Here is an 18,835-nt window from a genome sequence, read left to right as displayed (position 1 = left end):
CCCAGAACGAGGACCTGCGGCGCAACGGCTCCCGGATGGACAGCGAGCAGTCCAAGGCCATCGTGCGTTTGCTTCACGGTGCCACGGACAAGAAGCCGCATTTCTTCGGCAACGACGTGAAGACGGCGGCGCAGCTGCTGAGTCATGTGCTGCGGTACGAGAGCCAGCAGTCCGGCTTCGACCTCAGCGCCGCGAAGGACGTGGAGTTCAACGAGGTAGCAAAGAAAGGAGATGCTTCTTGTTCGTGTGGACTTCTGTCATTCCTGCGTTCCTTCAGGTGCAGTACTTTGTTTACCCGTTGGACTCTTTTAGAATTTGGTGCAAGCTGGCAGCGCCATACTGGACCCCGACACCAAGGAGCACTGGGAGCAAATCCAGAGGACGGAGGGCGGCACCGCGCACCTGCTCCGCTACTTCGAGGCGTATGCCGACACCCTGGCGCGAAACGTCAGGAAGACCTACCTCAGTCCCTTCACCATCGTCAGTGAAAACATGAGTGAGTCAAACAGCACCCAGACTCTGAAAATACACAGATGTTTACGAAATATACATTAAATATTCCCTTTTTTTCTTCCCACAGTCCTAACCGTGGATTACTTGGACAAGTCGAACCCGGAGAAGGCAACATTACCTCGGTTCCAGGACATCCAAGAGACCTACCCCAAAGAGCTCGGCTCTTCTGTCCACTTCCCGCGTTTTGACTCGAAATCCGGCATCCAGAAAGGTAAGAACGCTCCGATGACTCGGCAGTTTTTTACTCTCCGCTGCTTCCGTTCTGAGCTCCATGTTGTTTGGAACCTAGCGGAGCCCACGCCGGCCCCTCCGACCCAGACCGACCCGCCACAGGAGGAGGACCACACGGCGTCGGGCAGAAAACGGCGCCACCTGGAGCCGGCCGCCCCTGACCCTGTTGCTGTGGTCATCGTGTACAAGTCACTGGGTCAGCTCCTTCCAGAGAAATACGACCCCGACCGCAGGAGTCTGAGGTGCTTTTATAATTCAAAACGCTGCAGACCGTTTGACCTCATGTCAAAAGCTCTTTGTTAAAAGTAGCAAACGGCTAGCTAAAAGCTAAAGTAGCACAAGGCTACCTAGAAGTTAAAAAGCAACTAAAACCTGGTTAAACGCTAAAAGTAACAAAAGCATGGCCTAATTTAAAAATTAAAAGCATGAAAGGATTGCTAAAAGGTGAAAGTAGTGGAACGATAGCGAAAAAACAAAAAGCAACAAAAGACTAGCTAAAAGTAGCAAAAAGCTAAAATGGCAACGGCCAGGTTAAAAGTAGCAAAGGGCTAGCTAGAAGCTAAAAGTAGAAGCAGTCTAAATGCTAAAAGTAACAAAAGCATGGCCTAATTTAAAAATTAAAAGCGGGAAAGGATGGCTAAAAGGTGAAAGTAGTATAACGATAGCGAAATAACCAAAAAGCAGCAAAAGACTAGCTAAAAGTAGCAAAAAGCTAAAATGGCAATTGCCAGATTAAAAGCAGCAAAAAGCTAGCTAGAAGCTAAAAATAGCAAAAGGCTGGCTAAAAGCAGCAAACGGCTAGCTAGAAGCTAAAAGTAGAAGCAGTCTAAGAGCTAAAGGTAGCAAAAGGCTAGCTGTAAGCTAATAGTAGCATCAGAGCGAGTTTTCCGAAGCAGATTTCAAAGAGAACGATGTTTTTGAAGGAGCTGAAGGGATCTGAATGATTTTCTACGGAGAAAATAAAGTTAAATATGTAGAAAAGTATAAAAGTTACAAAACCCGAAAGTCAAAGCACCCATCTCCTGAATGAGCCGAACGTTTTGACACATGAACAGCTAAAATCGCACAAAGTAAGAAGTTGCTGCGTTGCAAAAACAAAGTACAGGAAACAATAACGCCGAATCAGCATTCACACTATGTGTTTGTTGTATTACATTAAAAAAAAACTGAAAGTGTTGCTCCGTTTAACCTAAAAAACTGTACATTATGTATAAAACTGCAGAAATATGTGTTGGAATGAACGATGCGTGTGTGTAGGCTCCCCAACCGTCCCGTGATTAACACGGCCATCGTGAGCGCCACGATTCACAGCGAGGGCCCGCCCCTCCCTGCTGTCCTGGACCCCCCCATCACCTTGGAGTACATCCTGCTGGAGATGGAGGAGCGAACCAAACCGGTCTGTGTTTACTGGGACCACAACGTCGGGTGAGTTTTTACAGAATTACCATCGTGGATGCTTTTGTTTCTTTTATGCTGACGTGTGTGTGTGTGTGTGTGTGTGTGTGTGTTTTATTTAGGAGTAGGGGTACCGGCGGCTGGTCTTCTAAAGGCTGCGAGGTGCTCAACAGGAACAACAGCCACATTAGCTGCCAGTGTAACCACATGACCAGCTTTGCGGTGCTGATGGACATTTCCAAGAGAGAGGTCCTTTCAAAATAAAGCTCATCACTTTGTTCCAAAGCTTGTCTGCGCCTCCTGACCCTGCCGTCTGCTTTACAGCACGGAGACGTCCTCCCGCTGAAGATCGTCACCTACACCACGCTGGCGGTCTCGCTGTTCCTCCTCCTCCTCACCTTCATCCTGCTGTGCCTCCTCCATCGGCTGCGCTCCAACCTGCTCGCCATCCACAGGAACCTGGTGGCGTCGCTCTTCTTCTCGGAGCTCGTCTTCCTGCTTGGCATCAATCAGACCGACAACATGGTTCGTGTTGTTTCAGATCACGTCCTCTTCTGCCCCTCCAGTAACGTTCGTTATACATCAGGATATATCTTTCATTGATTAGATATCGTTCCAAGTCCTGTTAGTGCCACACATTTTGTTTGATTGTTCTTAAAGGAGTAGTTTCAATCTTTTAAAGTTGGGTTCCGACATATGAACAGTAAATATCTTACCTGTTGTAGACAGCTCTTTAAACGACCTCAACTCAAAGAAATCTGAATTATCCCTTTAAGTGAGTCCTGCTCTGATCTGATTGGGTGAAAGGCCTCTACGAGTCTTTAATTTATGAATGATCAGCTGAAGACTGGGTTTACTGAGTGTTTGCTGATTCAGCATTTTTAAAATATATTTCTATACATTGTTTTTAAATCTAACTACTTCTGCACACTTGTTTTAGCCATTCATGTATCAAAACGTTCAGCTACTTTTAGCTTTTAGCTAGCCTTTTGCTTCTTTCAGTTTTTAGCCACCGTTCTGCTACTTTCAACTAGCATTTTGCTACCTTTAGCTATGACCTAGCCTTTAGTTACTTTTAGTTTTTAGCTACTATTCTGCTATTTTTTTTAGCTTTTAGCCCTATTAATGTCACTTTGAGCTTTAAGCTAGCCTTTGCTACTTTTAGCCTGTAGTTAGCCTTTTGCTTCTTTCAGTTTTTAACTACTGTTCTGCTACTTTCACCTAGCATTTTGCTACATTTAGGTATCCTCTTTTGCTATTTTTAGCTTTGAACTAGCCTTTACTTACTTTCAGTTTTTAGCTACTGTTCTGCTACTTTCAACAAGCATTTTGCTACTTTTAGCTTTTAGCTAGCCTTTACTTACTTTTAGTTTTTGGCTACTATTCTGCTATTTTTTTTTAGCTTTTAGCACTATTAATGTCACTTAGTTTGAAGCTAGCCTTTGCTACTTTTAGCCTATAGTTAGCCTTTTGCTTCTTTCAGTTTTTAGCTACTGTTCTGCAACTTTCAACTGGCATTTGGCTATGTTTAGGTAGCCTCTTTTGCTATTTTTAGCTTTGAACCAGCCTTTAGTTACTTGCAGTTTTTAGCTACTAATTTGCTTTTCTTTTTAGCTTTTAGCTCTGCTAATGCTGCTTTTAGCTATGAGCTAGCCTTATGCTACTTTTTGTTTCTTTCAGTTTTTAGCTACTCTCCTGCTACTTTCAGCTAGCATTTTGCTACTTTTAGCTTTGAGCTAGCCTTTATTTACTTTTAGTTTTTGGCTACTATTCTGCTATTTTTTTAGCTTTTAGCACTATCAATGTCACTTAGTTTTAAGCTAGCCCTTGTTACTTTTAGGCTATAGCTAGCCTTTAGACTATTTCAGTTTTTAGCTACTGTTCTGCTACTTTCAACTAGCATTTTGCTTGTTAAAAGTACGCTTTTAGCTCTACTGATGCAGCTTTTAGCAAGCCTTGTGCTACTTTTTGCTTCTTTTATTTTCTCCCTAGCCTTTTGATCGTTTTAGCTAACCTTTTGCTACTTGTAGTTTCTAGCTACAGTTTAGGCTTTCGCTACTTTTAGCTCCTCCCTGGCATTTTACTTCTTTTTGCCAGTGTTTTTGCTACGTCCAGCTAGCCTTTTGCGATCTTCAGCTACTTCTTTTAGCTTGAACCACCGAGTTTCAGCTTCTTCAGGAAGTTTCAGCTCTCAGCTTCATTTATAGAAAGTGTGATTCCTGAACTTCTTCCTAAAAATCTCTGATTTAAAAAAACATAAAAAAACCTTCACAGCTTTAATGAAAAGGTTTCAGCTGAAGTCCGATGCCATAAACGCAACAATTAATTCTTTTAAAGCTCATAATCTAATGTGGCGTTGTGTCGGTCGCAGACGCAGCCAGAAACTTTAGGATCAGAAGGTTCCTTTGAAGTCTGCTCTCACACACACACACACACACACACACACACCTCGGAGACGTGCTCTGACTGGTACCTGTCTGCAGAGGCAGGCCTCAGGATGGTTGGCCCTGGCAAAGGTTTCCCAAAACAACTTCAGCGTTTTAACTCGATAAACTACACCACAGAATCCTAATCATTTTTTTCACCGACGTCTTCTTCTGTGGTTCTATCCGACAGATTTGAGTTAAAAATCAGACGTTCGGGTGCTTCTTTTGTTAGCTTTTTGTGCTACGATAGCATGTGTCAGATGAGCCATATAGTTGAAGCGTGGGAGCGTTCTCTGACTGACAGAACTGGCTTTATTTATTTATTAATGTCTTTATTTTTAAAATAAAACCAGACTTGTTGTTTGCGTGAGCGTCCCGCGTCCAGCCTCCACACACGTGTGCGTGTCAGACCTGAGGAATGCTGTCAGCGGGAGCCCGAGGCCAACCTGCGAGGATGATTTACAGTCCTGTCAAAGTGGTCTCCGTCTTTCTGCCTCCTCTGATCTCTGCAGCCACACACACACACACACACACACACACACACACACACCATAACTCATCTCCTGACACACAGCATTCCTCTAATGTGCCAACGGATTAATAAGAAAACACAGAAAAGGTGATGAAGAATCGCGGGGCGGCTTTAATGTTACATAAGGAGACTTACTGTAGCTGGGGATGATTAGCGTGGTCGACACATTTTTCCATGTTCTTCCGTCTTTTTGTTTTTATAGGAACGCACCGGTTAGTGGCTGGAATCGGCTGAAAAATCTGAACTTTTTGGTGTCCATGAACGCACCACGGCTAACTCATTTGCTCTCATTTGGTGTCAGAGGTGGAAGAAGTTACTAAAATAATTTTCTACAGGCTGTTTTCCTTCATACCGTCACTTAAACTGGTGACATGAAGTCCAGCTTACTCTGTTAGATCTATAAATAACAACCAGGAAACAAATATAAATAAAAAAAACTTAAGATTTCTTAAAGGAATAACGGAGCTGCAGTCGTTTTGGTCAAACCTCGAAAGTCGTGTTTCGCACGCATGTGTTCGAGATGACTCTCAGCTACTACCACCTCAAGTTTCCTCTGAAAAACTTCAAATTAAACATCGCAGGAACCAATCAGCAGAACGACACGGTGGACAAAAAGCAGTTTTCTCATTTCACACAATAACAGAATGGAGTAAGCTCTTCAACGAATCGGTGCTGAGCCAGAATTTGAAGATTATTTGCACAGAAACGAAAAAATAAAAACAAAAAAATCAGACTTTTAACAGTAATTGGATAAATTAAAATGATTCCCTTTATTAGATGAATGAAAAAATGTCACATTTGAGACATCAGGCTAACTGATCTGTGTTTAAAACTCGACTCTATTAGCAGAACATCCCATCAGAGGACTGATTTCAATGAAACTTACGGAAAGTAATCACTGGATGTACGTCTACTACTGACTAAAATCTGGACTCAGTAGAATTCAAGATGGCCCCTGCAGCTAATAGACTTTAACAAACACAAAAGTGGCTATAACTCAGTGGATTTTACTCTTATTGAGGTAAAATTTGATTTGATTTATCGAGTTTTATCGAGCATGTATGGTAGCATTAATCACAAAGGAAAATATGGTTTGTAACAAATTATAGCTAATTTCTATCTGAAGTCTCTGATACACACAAAGCACATATACAAGCCCAATAATACACAGAAATTCAAATTAAAGAGTAAAATTTATAAATAAGTAGTGAAAGTAATTATGTCTACACCTCACATCATCTCTGCTTACCCTGCTACCCTCAGAAAACGTCTCTTCAGAGAAGAAAATCAAGTTCAGACATCTGAATTTTACCTGAATATCTGTGAAATCAACTGAATCAGAGCCACTTATGTGTTCGCTAAGGTTGCTTCGATGTGGCGGCCATCTTGAGCCAGGCGTCCGACGTCCGTTGATTTTACAAAAACCGGAAATTGGTCCGCGGGTCTCACGTGAAGTTTCTGTCTCCTCCCCTCCAGTTCGTGTGCACGGTGATCGCCATCCTCCTCCACTACTTCTACATGTGCACCTTCGCCTGGATGTTCGTGGAGGGGCTGCACATCTACCGCATGCTGACGGAGGCGCGCAACGTCAACCACGGCCACATGCGGTTCTACTACGCCATCGGCTGGGGCATACCGGCTGTCATCACCGGTGGGTTCGACAGGCTGCGACTCGCCCGTTCTGCCGAGATCCTCGTGGGAAAATGATCGACGGGCATGAAGCGTCTTACCCCTGTCGAAATAAGACAAACGAAAAAGGAATAATGTCGGATGCTGTCTTACACGGTCGTAAATAACGTCTTTTCGGATTTGGCAACTTTGCGCCCGTCATCGTTGTTGACGTACGGTGATCCCAGGGTGGCTCATTCAGTTTGGGATTGCTTCAGAGTTTAGTAGCGAGTCAGAAATTCAGGGGTAACAGAATGTTACACAACACTAATTGACAAAAAAGAGGCGGACGAAGATAAATCCTCGTTTTTAGATGCGTAAAAATCCTAGCTGTTTGTGCATTTCTGTGCCTGCAGGTTTGGCAGTCGGCCTCGACCCTCAGGGTTATGGAAACCCAGATTTCTGCTGGCTTTCTGTCCACGACACCCTCATCTGGAGCTTCGCAGGGCCCATCTTCGTAGTCGTCCTGGTACGTGCCCGAATCAGTTATTCCAAAAGGAAGCCGATAGTACCACATTTGGTCTCATTTAGATGCATTCATGCACCTTGTAACTGATTACCAGGAGAACAATAACAGTAGCTGCCTCTTTATTTTTATTTTGTGTATAGATGTGCACAAAATGCAATTTAACGTATATATTTCAAGATTTTCATTACATAAAGGGCTGCAGCTGAAGTTTAAGAGTAGCGAAAGGCTAGCGAAAGCTGAAGGTAACAGAGGAAGAAATGGAAATAAAGTTAAAAGTCTAAAAGTTAGAGAAATCGTAAGTGATCTCCTGAATGAGCTGAATGTTTCGGTTTATGAACGGCTAAAATAAAAGCATGCAGAAGTAGAAAAAAATGCTGAGTCAGCTTTCACAGAATAAATGAATGAAACAAAGTTCACCACAACAGAAATAACTTTTCCTTCCTCTTTTTTTTCCCAAGGTGAACATCGTGATCTTCATTTTAGCTGCGAAGGCGTCCTGCGGTCGCCGGCAGAAAGCTGTGGAGAAGTCAGGAGCCGTGTGAGTTCCCGGTTCAATGTTCCGCTCGTAGCGCAGAGCTTAACGCCTCATTTAGCTTCAGCGTTTCTCTTTTTTTCTCGTCTCAGTCCGGCGCTGCGCATGGCCTTCTTCCTCCTGCTGCTCATCGGCGCCACCTGGATGCTCGGCTTGTTGGCGGTCAACAGCGACGTCATCCTCTTCCACTACCTGTTCGCCGCCTTCAGTTGCTTGCAGGTGCGTTGTGACTTCCCAGCCGGGAAAACCCGCCTTTCGGTGGGGGGGTGGAGCTTTAACCTGGACTCGGCGCTTTGCTTTCTCCAACAGGGAGTCTTCGTCTTCTTCTTCCATGTGATCTTCAACAAGGAGGTGAGGAAAAACCTCAAGAACGTCTTCGCAGGCAAGACGACGGTGCAGGACAACTCCAGCACCACCAGGGCCTCGTTACTCACCGTAAGCGGACGGACCTGTTCAAAAAAAAAAAAAAAACGACTCGCTGTTTCTTTTCTGCCTCTTTAATCCGTTCTTTCCCCCCCTCCACCCCACAGCGCTCGCTCAACTGCAACTCGTTCCCAGAGGACGGCCCGCTGTTTCGCACCACCATCGGCGAGTCCAACATCTCCCTGGACAGTACGCTCAGGTCAGCCAAGAGCCGCAGCAGCTTCCTGGCTTACACCCTCAGGTACAGCATGCTCACTGACCGCATGGCTGCTTCCACTTCCTGCTTCCACCAGGGGTGCCAAACCCAGTGACGCAAGGGGGCCAAAACTAAAAATTTAGTCCTAGCCAAGGGCCAATCACCATCAATATTTATTAAAAATTACATAAATTAATTGGTTTTAGATGTATTATGTCAAATCATTCATATAGAAATATCTTTTCCCAGTTACAGGTTATACAGAATTTAGAGCAAACAGACTTTAATGAACACATAAATAGATCAAACTTCAAAAAGCTCATCATTAGCAGTCATTTCTTACGCCTCACTCAGCTTTTAAATGAATTTTTTAACATTAAAACAGACAAAAACCTGATCATACAGAAATTAAAACTATATATTGTTGGCTTTTAAGTCACTGTCAGAGAAAACTTCACTAATTAAGCTCAGTTTTTTTTAAACAAAATAAGAATCAGAGACTCGATCTGAACCAGACTAGAGGGCCGGATGAAATGTTACAGAGGGCTGGATCTGGCCCGCGGGCCTTGAGTTTGACACGTGTGCACTAGACGGATGCTCTGGGTCTGTTTCTGGATGTTTCTGTTGAATTCCTTTGTTTCTTTTTTGCATCAAACGTCTAACAATTACTAAATATCGTTTGGACACATTACACACACACACACACACACACACCTTGCCCTCCTGTCTGTATCTATATATCATCTGCCTAGTCCAAACCTTAATTTGTTCTGTATTTTCTATATTAATGGCGGATTTCTCTCCTGTTTCCTGCTTTATGAAGGCACCCGTGCATGGCTTGTGGCTTTGCTGCACACAAAACGAAAAGTTGTGTTGTGTTTAAATGCTAAGGATGTCCACTTAAGATTCTACGATTCTCCTGAGCCCTAATTTAAAAATTGTGTGATTTAAAAAGAAACAAAACAAAAATAAACAACGTGCACGTCTAAGGATTTTGATATAAATTTGATAAAGATTTAAACTGCTTTGCACTACTTTAGTTTAGACGCTGTGCAAACACAAACGTATATTTGTGCTAACGCTGCTTTAGTTTTGGTTTTTAGTGTATTTAAGTAGTAAAAAAAAGTCTTATTAAGCACTGAAACCGAAGTATTTCATGTGTTGCTTCAACATGTTCTCATGCTAGCTCTATTAGTATAGCAATATGTCTAGGACTGACTGCTAAATTAGAGTTTCTGTAAGGAAATTAATAATAAACTTAATATTCGAAAGCCTTTTTATCCACACAAGCTGTGTGGAGAGATTAAGCCCACTCTTGCAGCTTCTGTAGGATTTAAGAGGAGAAGTGGAGTCCATATCCTGCTGAACAAACACACTGATTGCTCAAAGAAATTATATAAAAAATCCAGCGCTCCATTTCAGAATCTACAGGCCTTAGTTCACAGGTTAAAGGTCAAAGTTCATGACAGGTCGATTAGAGAAAGCCTGAACTGAAGTATATCTTTGGAAGGGCTGCCGGAGTTTAATAAACGAACCACAAAACAGATGAAACCCAATTAGAGACGTTTGGATATAAACGTCTCAGCGTATCAACACAAACTCCTCCTCCCAGCTGTGGGCACGGTGGTGGAGGGCTGATGGTTTGGGCTCCTCTGCAGACCGAAGGGTCAATGATCCCAAACACAGCAGCTACTCTACAACAGAACGGCTGAAAAAGAGAAGAATCAAGGCGCTGCAGCGCTCCAGTTAACGTCCAGGACATAAAACTGATTGAAAACTTTTCAAAGAGCCGAGCAGAAACAACCGTCTGCAAACCTTAACGAACTAAAGCAACGTTTGAAAGAAGAGTGGGCCAAAATACCTCCACAACCATGAGAGAGACTGATAAAGTCTCTGCTGAGAGTGACCGCTGCTAAATGAGGTTCTGCATGGGGCGGGCTTAGCTTTTTACTCGCAGCTTTTCTGTTTTGGCTTCATTTTTGTTTAATAAATAATGACACAGAGGAATTAATTATGTTTCTTTTTGTGCACTTGAAGAATTTTAGAACCTGGTAAAGACCCGATCATTTTAATAATCGTATATATAAAACCCAACAACTGAAAAAAGGTTAATTTTTTCATGACTTTATTTATTTTACATGTTTGTCTTTTGATTCCAAGTATTGGCTTCACCATTCGTGGCTAAACAGTAACGTCTAGTTTATGTTTAGGCATGCTTTTTATACTTATTGCATGAGGGTTTTATGGAAATAAATGCAGAATATGTTAAACATTCACATGGTTTCTCACATTTGGTCAAAACTTGTGTCGAATCTTCTCTAATAAAGCTGTAGCAAAGGGTTTCAGTGTGTTTCAGTGCTGCAGACACGTTTCCACCGCAGCAAATTGGCGTTTAAAGATGTTAAAGTCAACCTGGCGGTATGCACGGTCTAATAAATCTGTCATTTGGGGTTAAAAAGCCGACGTCGGGGTCGCTGAGAGCTTCGAGAAGAGAAGCGGCGTGCTGCCTGTTTGAGAAACGTAAAGAGAAGAAAAAAAAACGGAGGAAAACTGAAAGCGTCCGTTTCTCCCTGCAGCTGTTAGCGAAACTTCAGCTGCTTCCAGAAGCTTCTCTTAGAGTCTTTAGCAGCAACTTTTCCCTCCAGCCAACTCCTCAAAGCAACTTAAAATAATGAGAATAAAACAAAAAGTGGAAGTTATTCTTATTATTTTGATCGATTGTTTTGTAATTAAGAACTGAAAGTTTAATTCGGCTTTTCTCCGTTGGGCCGAATCACTGAAGCTGTTTGCGAAGCATAAATGTTCGGGTTTAACAATCCTCCGTCGGTGGTTCATGCTTCCTTTGTGCCGGCTAATTAGCTTTGTCGGAGCGAGCAACACAAGCAGATGTTTTGGCTGTTGAACAGTAGCTGTCGATAACCACAAGTTGAGGCTTGATTCCGCTGCCGGTAACGCTGTACTTCCCCTCTCTGTGTCCTCTGAACTCCTCCCATTTCCCTCCCGCCTCTGCGTCCTTCTCTGCCTTTCAGGGACGACTCTGGACAGAAGCCCAGCGTCTCTTCGGGGACAGCTAAGGGACACACGGATCTGGACGGACCTCTTTTCCACAAGAACGGCTCCAAAGGAGACGGTGAATCTTTTTTTTTTTTTTTTTCAGAATTGGTGCAGAAAGTGAATCACCGTGATGGGATTCCTTGGAGACATAGATGTTCTGAATCCCAGAGCTTGACAGGTGCATGCCAGAAAAATTCTTAGAATATAAAGGATCAGATTTGCTCACAAAAATGNGCCGATCGGCGTTTAACCCCCCCCCCTTTTTTTGTTCTCCTGTTTCCGTCAGACTCTGACTCAGACAGCGAGCTTTCTGCCGACGAGCACAGCTCCTCCTACGCCTCCTCCCACTCCTCTGACAGCGAGGACGATGACTTGGATGTCAAGCAGAAATGGAATAACGAGAGGCCCGTTCACAGCACCCCGAAAGGTACGAGCTGGGGATCCCGCACTTTTAACAGAAGCTATGATTCAGTTCAGCTTATTTATTCACAACAAAAGTCATCTCGGTTCCCTAAACGAAACAAAAAAGGAGGTCGTAGTCATAAATCTAACCCGGATCCAGATTCAAATCCAGTTAGTCGGTTTATTCAGATTCTAATGCCACAAGTTCACCGATAATACATTTTTAAATGTCAGTTAGCGAAAGAATCTAAACAAACCTGGAGATTTTTGCCCCCGCCCGGCCATCTGCCTCGACCGGCTGGGGTCTGAGAGGACAGGAAAGAGACGCAGACAGATGTGCAGGGATTGGTCCAGGTGTGGTTTCTATGGGGACAGAAAAACAAAGAAGAACACATGTTAATAAAAGATAAAAAATACAAATACAAACATGGAGAGTGGAGCGGATAAAGACGGCAGCAGAGTGAGGACGTGGACAGTTTTGTCCTCCAGCAGTCTGAGCCTACAGCAGCAGAACTAAAGGATACCTCAGGAAACCCAACCCTAACTATAGGATTTGTCAAAAAGGAACGTCCGCTCACGCACAGAAACTGGAAGTTGGAGCCTGAGAACTGAAAGCTCCGCCTCCTGTTCTGCTTTTAGAAACTCTAGGAACCACAGGTAAACCTGCAGCCTGAGAGCGAAGCGCTCTGTTAGGAAAATATGGAGCGATAAGACCTTTAATACAAGATGGAGCTGGACGTTAGAACATTTTAAATGCTGTTCTGATTTGAACACGGAGCCAGGGGTCTCTCCTCCTGATTGATCCTGATCAAAAACACCAGCTGGAGGAAGTGAAAGGCTGCAAGGTTTGGTCCTTAGATGCTCGGGTCCGAAAACTACCGGTCTTGTCCGAATTTAAAAGCAGGAAATAAAAAAAACTTGAAGCGGTTGAAACTGACGCTGTTATTTAATTCTAGGGGATTCGGTGTCCAATCACATGAAGCCGTACTGGCCGGTGGATGCCACCACGGCCAGCGACAGCGAGGACCTGGGCGGGATGGAGCGGCTGAGGGTGGAGACCAAGGTGAACGTGGAGCTGCACCCCGAAAACAAGCTCAACCACATCGGCGAGCGAGAGAGGGAGGAGCCTAAAGAGAGGGACCAGCAGGCGCCCGGGAACGCTAAAGACGCGGCACCTCCGAGTCAGCCCAACAGCAACCACCAACCGGAGCAGAGGAAAGGTAAAGGAGAGGAAAAAATAAGCTTTTTCAAACTTTTTTTCCTGAAACGCTTTAACGTGAATCCGTCCTCCTGCTCAGGAATCCTGAAGAACAAGATCAGCTACCCTCCCCCGCTCAACGACAAGAACATGAAGAACCGTCTGAGGGAGAAGCTGAGCGACTACAACTCCCCCACCATCACCTCGTCTCCGCCCATCAACAACAACCACAACACCTCCCCGCTGTCTCCCTCCTACGTCAGCATCTTGGCCCCGTCGCCCCGGCCGTCTTCTCAGGCCTCCACCGACGCCGGAGGAGGAGGAGGAGGAGGAGGCGGTCGCCCCGGCAACCACGACAACAGCAACAAGGTGAAGCCGCCCGTCGCTCCCCGGCCTCAGATTGTGGTCGGGGGGCCGGCGGCGGGGATCTACCGGGAGACCAACGGGGGCGTGGCCATGCACTTGAAGTCTGGGATGGTCAACGGGGGCAACGAGTCCGACTCAGAGTAAGAACGTCGGCGATTAAACCAGTTATTCATTCATTACATCGATGAATGATGCTTCGACGCTGTTTGCTAATCCTAACCCTAATCCCTCCTCCACCACCACCACCACCGTCTCTCTCTCTCTCTCTCTCTCTCTTCGTGTCTGTCTGTCTGTTAGCAAAATATCTCATGAACCAATATAATCCCTGGATATTCATCTCCGCTGCAGCCAAGCAACTTTAGCAAACTTTAGAGTACAGAAACGGCTATGATTCAGTCATTGCAGCTCCCTAGATGCAGTTTGGTGTGGTAGAAGCATCCATAACTGATTAACTTCTGGAGTCGACCCAATTCAAGATGGCCGCCTCAGCCAAATCCTATTGGGAAACACAAAGATTGCTGTAACTCAGTCAGTTTTACTGATTTTTAGCTGAAATTTGGTTTGAAAGCTCTATATGTTGAGGGGCATCTTTGCTTAAAACTCTTTAACTGTTAGCGTCAACCTTGTTTGTCTGTTAGCAAAATATTTCATCGTCCACTGGACGGATTCTAATGAAACTCTCAGAAAGTAATCACCGGATGAACGTCCATAACTCATTAACTTCTGGAGGTGGTCGTAAATAATCAACATCAGGCAACACAGAAACGGTTTTAACTGGAAGGTTTGAGTGAAACTTTGGCACGAAAGGTTTAGCCTTTCTTCTGGGAATGCCAAGCCTTTAATTTAATGAAAGATTTATTTCTTAACCTCAGCATGAAACAATCATTCTCGCCTGAAAGCTGCATGTGAACTTCCTGCATCCATTTTTACCTCGCATGTTCCTCCTCTTCCCTTTTTGTCTCCTTGCACTCCTCCCTGCCTCCCCCCCCCTCGTTACCTTTCCCTCGAACAGCGGCAGTAACGAGACTTCGATCTGACCCGTCAGGGAAATCCAGACCAGCCCGCCGCTGTGAGAGGAGGGAGCCCCCCCCGGCGCCGCCACAGGAAGTCAGCCGAGGAGGAACATTTTATAGGTAATCCCTCCTCTCGTTTCCTCCCCCAGTATTACCGGCAGCTCTGCCCGGGACGAGACGATAAGCAGAGAAAATGAAAAGGCGCGAGCGACAACAAAGGGAACCCTCTGTCGGACCGCGCTGAGAACTGAATCTGGAGCTGCGCGTGCCAAAACCACTAAACAAGGAAACGAGGACAAAGGATAGGAAGGACGCCTCTCCGGAGGCGTTGAAGAGCCCGCGGGGGCTTCGTGTTGTCTGACGTCACGGACGAAACGTTGGGCAGCTTCTTTCTAAAAGGAAAGATAAACACTCCCACGCAGGTACAGCTGCATTTGTAGTCCAAAAGGATTTCAAGGACTACAATTCCTTCAAACCCAAACACCAAGTGCTCTTTATTTTGTTTCTCCAGCCTCTCAGTGTAATTATTGTATAAAATCTTGTTTTTTAAAAGTGGAAGAATCTATTTTGTATTTGATTTGTATCAGTTTTTGTAAAGAAAAGTTGTTTTTTTTGTCCTTCCTTCTGAACTAAGGCCTTATTCACACCGTCGTCCTTACGTTAGATTAAGTTTTAACACTAAAAGTAGATTATGTCGCAAAAACAAAAGGGCCTGAGTGCTTTAAAAGGGGCAGTTTGAACATTTTAAAGCGGTGGTTCTGTGGAAGGCTCATGTGGATCGCTCAGTTTAGAGAAACAGATTAAATCTGACCGAACATTTAGCGTTTCCAGTAAAATGGAAGCAAAGACTTACAAATTAAAGTACAAAATATGATTTTAAAGCACCAACTCCAGCGTGACAAATGAATAAAATGAAGCTCCTAAATATGTCTGATTTCTATCTTTATATTTAAAAATAAAAAGATGAGTTAGGCAGCCTGTTTTAAGGATATATTTAGAAAAATGTGGTGAGAAAAACTTTTTTTACAGGATTTTAGTCACGTGGTTTTGCCTTTTAGACAGAGAAACAACTATTTAAAATGCCAAATGTTTTTAAACTTAGTCTACACCTCGTACACCAAAAAGGAATTGTATTGTTTTATTTTTTTAAACATTTAAATGTGCTTAAAATAGGCAGAAGTCTATAAACGTTGATTAAAACATATTGATTAAAGCTAAAACTTTCATATTGGATTGAGCGGATGCTGTTTTTACTTTTAATCGCTGTCAGTTTCACGTTACATAGAAGTCTGTGGTTATTTGTAAGCTCAAATAGCAGCAGCAGCTAGCTGTAGCACTTCCGGATATCATTCAGATGAATGTAAAGGATTGTAAAATTGTGTTTATATGAATCGTTATGATGTTTTTTGAAATTAGGGCTGTTTTAAATCTCTTTTTCTCCAAACTGAGTTGGTCCAGAGAGCCGTCTGCAGCAGGTAAGATGTTAGTCGTTCGTTACTTTTCGCTTTGACACGTTCAGACTTTCCCGTTTGGAATATTTACGTTTCGAAACGGAGCTTTTCAGTCGGAAGCCGTCTTTCTTTTTTTTCCAGTGTCCGTCCCGCCGGTTCGTCCAAGGTTGGGACTTCCTGTCTCTGAGCCCGTCGGCTCGTTTCAAGTCCATTTAGTTCAAAATATGTTTTAAAAAAAAAAGGAAAAGACGTGTTGATCCTTTTCCCTCAACATTTATTGTTAGCATTTATAAAAAAAATATAAAAAGTACTTTAAACAAATTAGTCCAAATGGCAGCAACTCTGCACGTACAGAAGTTTACCACTTTAATGTTTGACTTACCCTCCGGTGTTTCTCCTTCCTGTAACTGATGCTGTTGATGAATGTTTTTTGTGTTTTTGTATGATCCGAGACACTGGAAATGATTTGTAACATAATGTATATTTATTTTTTATGTTTTTAAGACACTGGAAAGGAAAAAAAAAAAGAATGATTGTAATTGTAAAGATTAAAAAAGGTGAGTTTTTAAACGTCTCGTGCCTTTCGCAAGTCTGTTAAATCGGGAGGAAACCGGGTAACGTCTACTTCCTGTTACAGGTGAGGTTCTTCTGTGGGAACATTTAAACTTTTATGTCTGCTTTTATCAAAATATCTTACTGTTAACGGTTTTATTAAGTGAAGTGAAATTTATTTATATAGCACTCTTCAGCAACAAGGCGATCCAAAGTGCTTTACAACACAGAAACAACAGAATCAAATACAGACAAAAACATCAAAATCAAATATAGAAACAGAAATAAGTATAATCTAAATAAAGTCATGAAACTAAACTATAATCTAAATGAAGTCATGATAAGAAACAACAGAATCAGACATCAATCAGGTATTACTGTTTTTAATTCCCAGAAATGTAAATAAAAAGAAAATTAAATGATTTGCAAAACTCAAAAAACCCACATTTTATTCACAAAGGAACATAGAAAACAAATCAGCTGTTTAAACGAAGAAATGTTCCAGATGTTCTCCTCTTCTTCTAACATCAGTCTGTAAACATCTGGACCTCAGGTTGTCCCATTCTGGCTGTTCAGCAGTCCTGGATCGGAGCAGATGTTGCTCTAAAACCTGGAGATGCTTTCCACTAATGCACCCCCATACCATCAGAGAGGCAGGCTGGATGTTTTGGACCCGTCTGACCTCAGAACAGTTCTCCTCTTCTATCTAGAGAAGACGGCAGCGTTTCTGGATGTTCTCTCAGATCGACAGATCAGTGGATTCTGTTTTTATTCACATTTTACACACAACTTGCCAACATTTTCCACAGCTGTAGACAAAGTTACATGAAGTCGGCAGAACTGACTAAACTCTGAAAACACATTTTAGAGCAGGGGTCTCCACCATCCTGCAGGTTTTCCTTGTTCCTCTGCTCCAACACACCTGATTCATGGTTAAATCACCTCTTCATGTTCTGCAGAATCCTGTTAATCACCCATTGATTCAGATCAGGTGTGTTGGAGCAGAGGAACAAGTAAAACCTGCAGGATGGTGGCCCTGAGGACCAGGATTGGACACCCCGGTTTTAGAGACTTTAAAAAGACAAGCCTTGACAAAGTTGAAAAATTGAAAAGTTTCCAGGCTTTATTCTGCTTTCAGTGGTTTTTAAATTACGCTTGTTTCATTTTTTTTGTATTAATCCAAACATTGTTTTACAAAATAAGCCTTTTAGAGCCACAGACTCATCAGGAACGCAGGTAACCTTTTTCTATTTCTTGTTTTTTGGATGTTGTTGTTTCCTGCTGCTGTCTTTTCCATACGTGCAGTAAATATTTGTTTCTTAAAGATTGATGGATGAATCTGGAAGTTTGAGTCTAGAGAAGTCTGGAGATTTCAAATTGGATATGTGTGAGTTTTTGTTTAATGTTATACCTGATAAATTTCACTTAAAATGCACCTGAGACTTTTAATTCTCATAAAAGTATCTGAATTGACTTTTCTCGTCATTGAGGAAGCCTGCAGAGACGGCTCTGATGGCCCAAAGTGACCTCCCTGGACGGTTTTCTGTTAAAGTTTTGTTTCTAGCTGCTTTCAGCTCAAAAACCTGGGTGAGATTCAGCTCAAACTGTGTCCCCGGGAGCCCGAGAACTCTGCTGAGTGAAAAGTTAGACGGCCGAATCGAGTTTCTCTCGGCCGGTTGGGTGTTTGTTGTTATGGCAACTGAACTGTTCTCCTGTTGACGAAGTTGCGGGGGGGGGAGTCTGAACGGGCTGAAGCGTAACGAGGTGCGATTAGCTGTCGATGTCTGAACAGAAGCAGCTAAAGTTTGTCGACTGCCTTCCAACCACCTTGCAAACCAATGACTTAGTTTGTCTGTTTCATGTTCTCCTCCTTTGGTTCAAAGGCTTCTTGACACCCGAGACTCGACGGAGCTTTGTCGGCTTCTTTATCTCTGTTCCATCGAAGCAGGTCGAACTGAATAATTCAGACTCAGGAGGAGGCGGTGTTGAACCACGACCAGTTGGAAAGAAAGTGGACGGCTGATACAATCACACCGCCTGCTGGTGGACAATTTAAACCCACACGGGGAGGCTTTTACTTCTTTAGCTCTGAGGACAGAGTTTGAAAAGATGAAGGTGTGGGAAATCCCTTAAAGCAGTGGTGTCCAATCCTGGTCCTCGAGGGCCACCATCCTGCAGGTTTTCCTTGTTTCTCTGCTCCAACACACCTGATTCAGAGGTTAAATCACCTCTTCATGTTCTGCAGAAGCCTGTTAATCACCCATTGATTCAGATCAGGTGTGTTGGAGCACAGAAACAAGGAAAACATGCAGGACGTGGCCCTCGAGGACCAGGATTGGAGACCCCTGCCTTAAAGTAATGCCATTTTTAATATAAAAGAGGATAAAGTTGAAAAATACGGTAACTTAACGTAC

At 43.4% G+C, this 18,835-nt stretch overlaps 1 protein-coding gene across 3 annotated transcripts in view; it reads left to right on the top strand.

The window, feature by feature from the left end:
• The window catches only part of celsr1a (cadherin EGF LAG seven-pass G-type receptor 1a), a 91,724-nt gene extending 75,280 nt beyond the window's left edge, over nucleotides 1-16,444 (top strand). Inside the window, exons 19-36 of one of the 3 annotated variants that reach the window (XM_017429902.3) lie at nucleotides 6-215; nucleotides 313-496; nucleotides 581-724; nucleotides 803-986; nucleotides 2,002-2,169; nucleotides 2,262-2,388; nucleotides 2,464-2,664; nucleotides 6,574-6,748; nucleotides 7,122-7,234; nucleotides 7,693-7,772; nucleotides 7,859-7,985; nucleotides 8,076-8,201; nucleotides 8,297-8,388; nucleotides 11,415-11,515; nucleotides 11,726-11,866; nucleotides 12,798-13,061; nucleotides 13,140-13,545; nucleotides 14,451-16,444. In XM_017429902.3, the coding sequence (XP_017285391.1) occupies nucleotides 6-215; nucleotides 313-496; nucleotides 581-724; nucleotides 803-986; nucleotides 2,002-2,169; nucleotides 2,262-2,388; nucleotides 2,464-2,664; nucleotides 6,574-6,748; nucleotides 7,122-7,234; nucleotides 7,693-7,772; nucleotides 7,859-7,985; nucleotides 8,076-8,201; nucleotides 8,297-8,388; nucleotides 11,415-11,515; nucleotides 11,726-11,866; nucleotides 12,798-13,061; nucleotides 13,140-13,545; nucleotides 14,451-14,478 (2,871 nt within the window). In that variant the 3' untranslated portion in view covers nucleotides 14,479-16,444. Of the gene's footprint in view, nucleotides 1-5; nucleotides 216-312; nucleotides 497-580; nucleotides 725-802; nucleotides 987-2,001; nucleotides 2,170-2,261; nucleotides 2,389-2,463; nucleotides 2,665-6,573; nucleotides 6,749-7,121; nucleotides 7,235-7,692; nucleotides 7,773-7,858; nucleotides 7,986-8,075; nucleotides 8,202-8,296; nucleotides 8,431-11,414; nucleotides 11,516-11,725; nucleotides 11,867-12,797; nucleotides 13,062-13,139; nucleotides 13,546-14,417 lie in introns of all 3 variants that reach the window. The other 2 variants (XM_017429900.3, XM_017429901.3) reach the window with 2 other exon arrangements.
• Nucleotides 16,445-18,835: the final 2,391 nt, after the last annotated feature.

Source organism: Kryptolebias marmoratus, linkage group LG18, assembly GCF_001649575.2.
Source record: "Kryptolebias marmoratus isolate JLee-2015 linkage group LG18, ASM164957v2, whole genome shotgun sequence".
NCBI classification, from domain to species: Eukaryota; Metazoa; Chordata; class Actinopteri; order Cyprinodontiformes; family Rivulidae; genus Kryptolebias; species Kryptolebias marmoratus.
The sequence above is the reverse complement of the archived record's forward strand: the minus strand, read 5'-3'. Positions and strand labels throughout refer to the sequence as shown.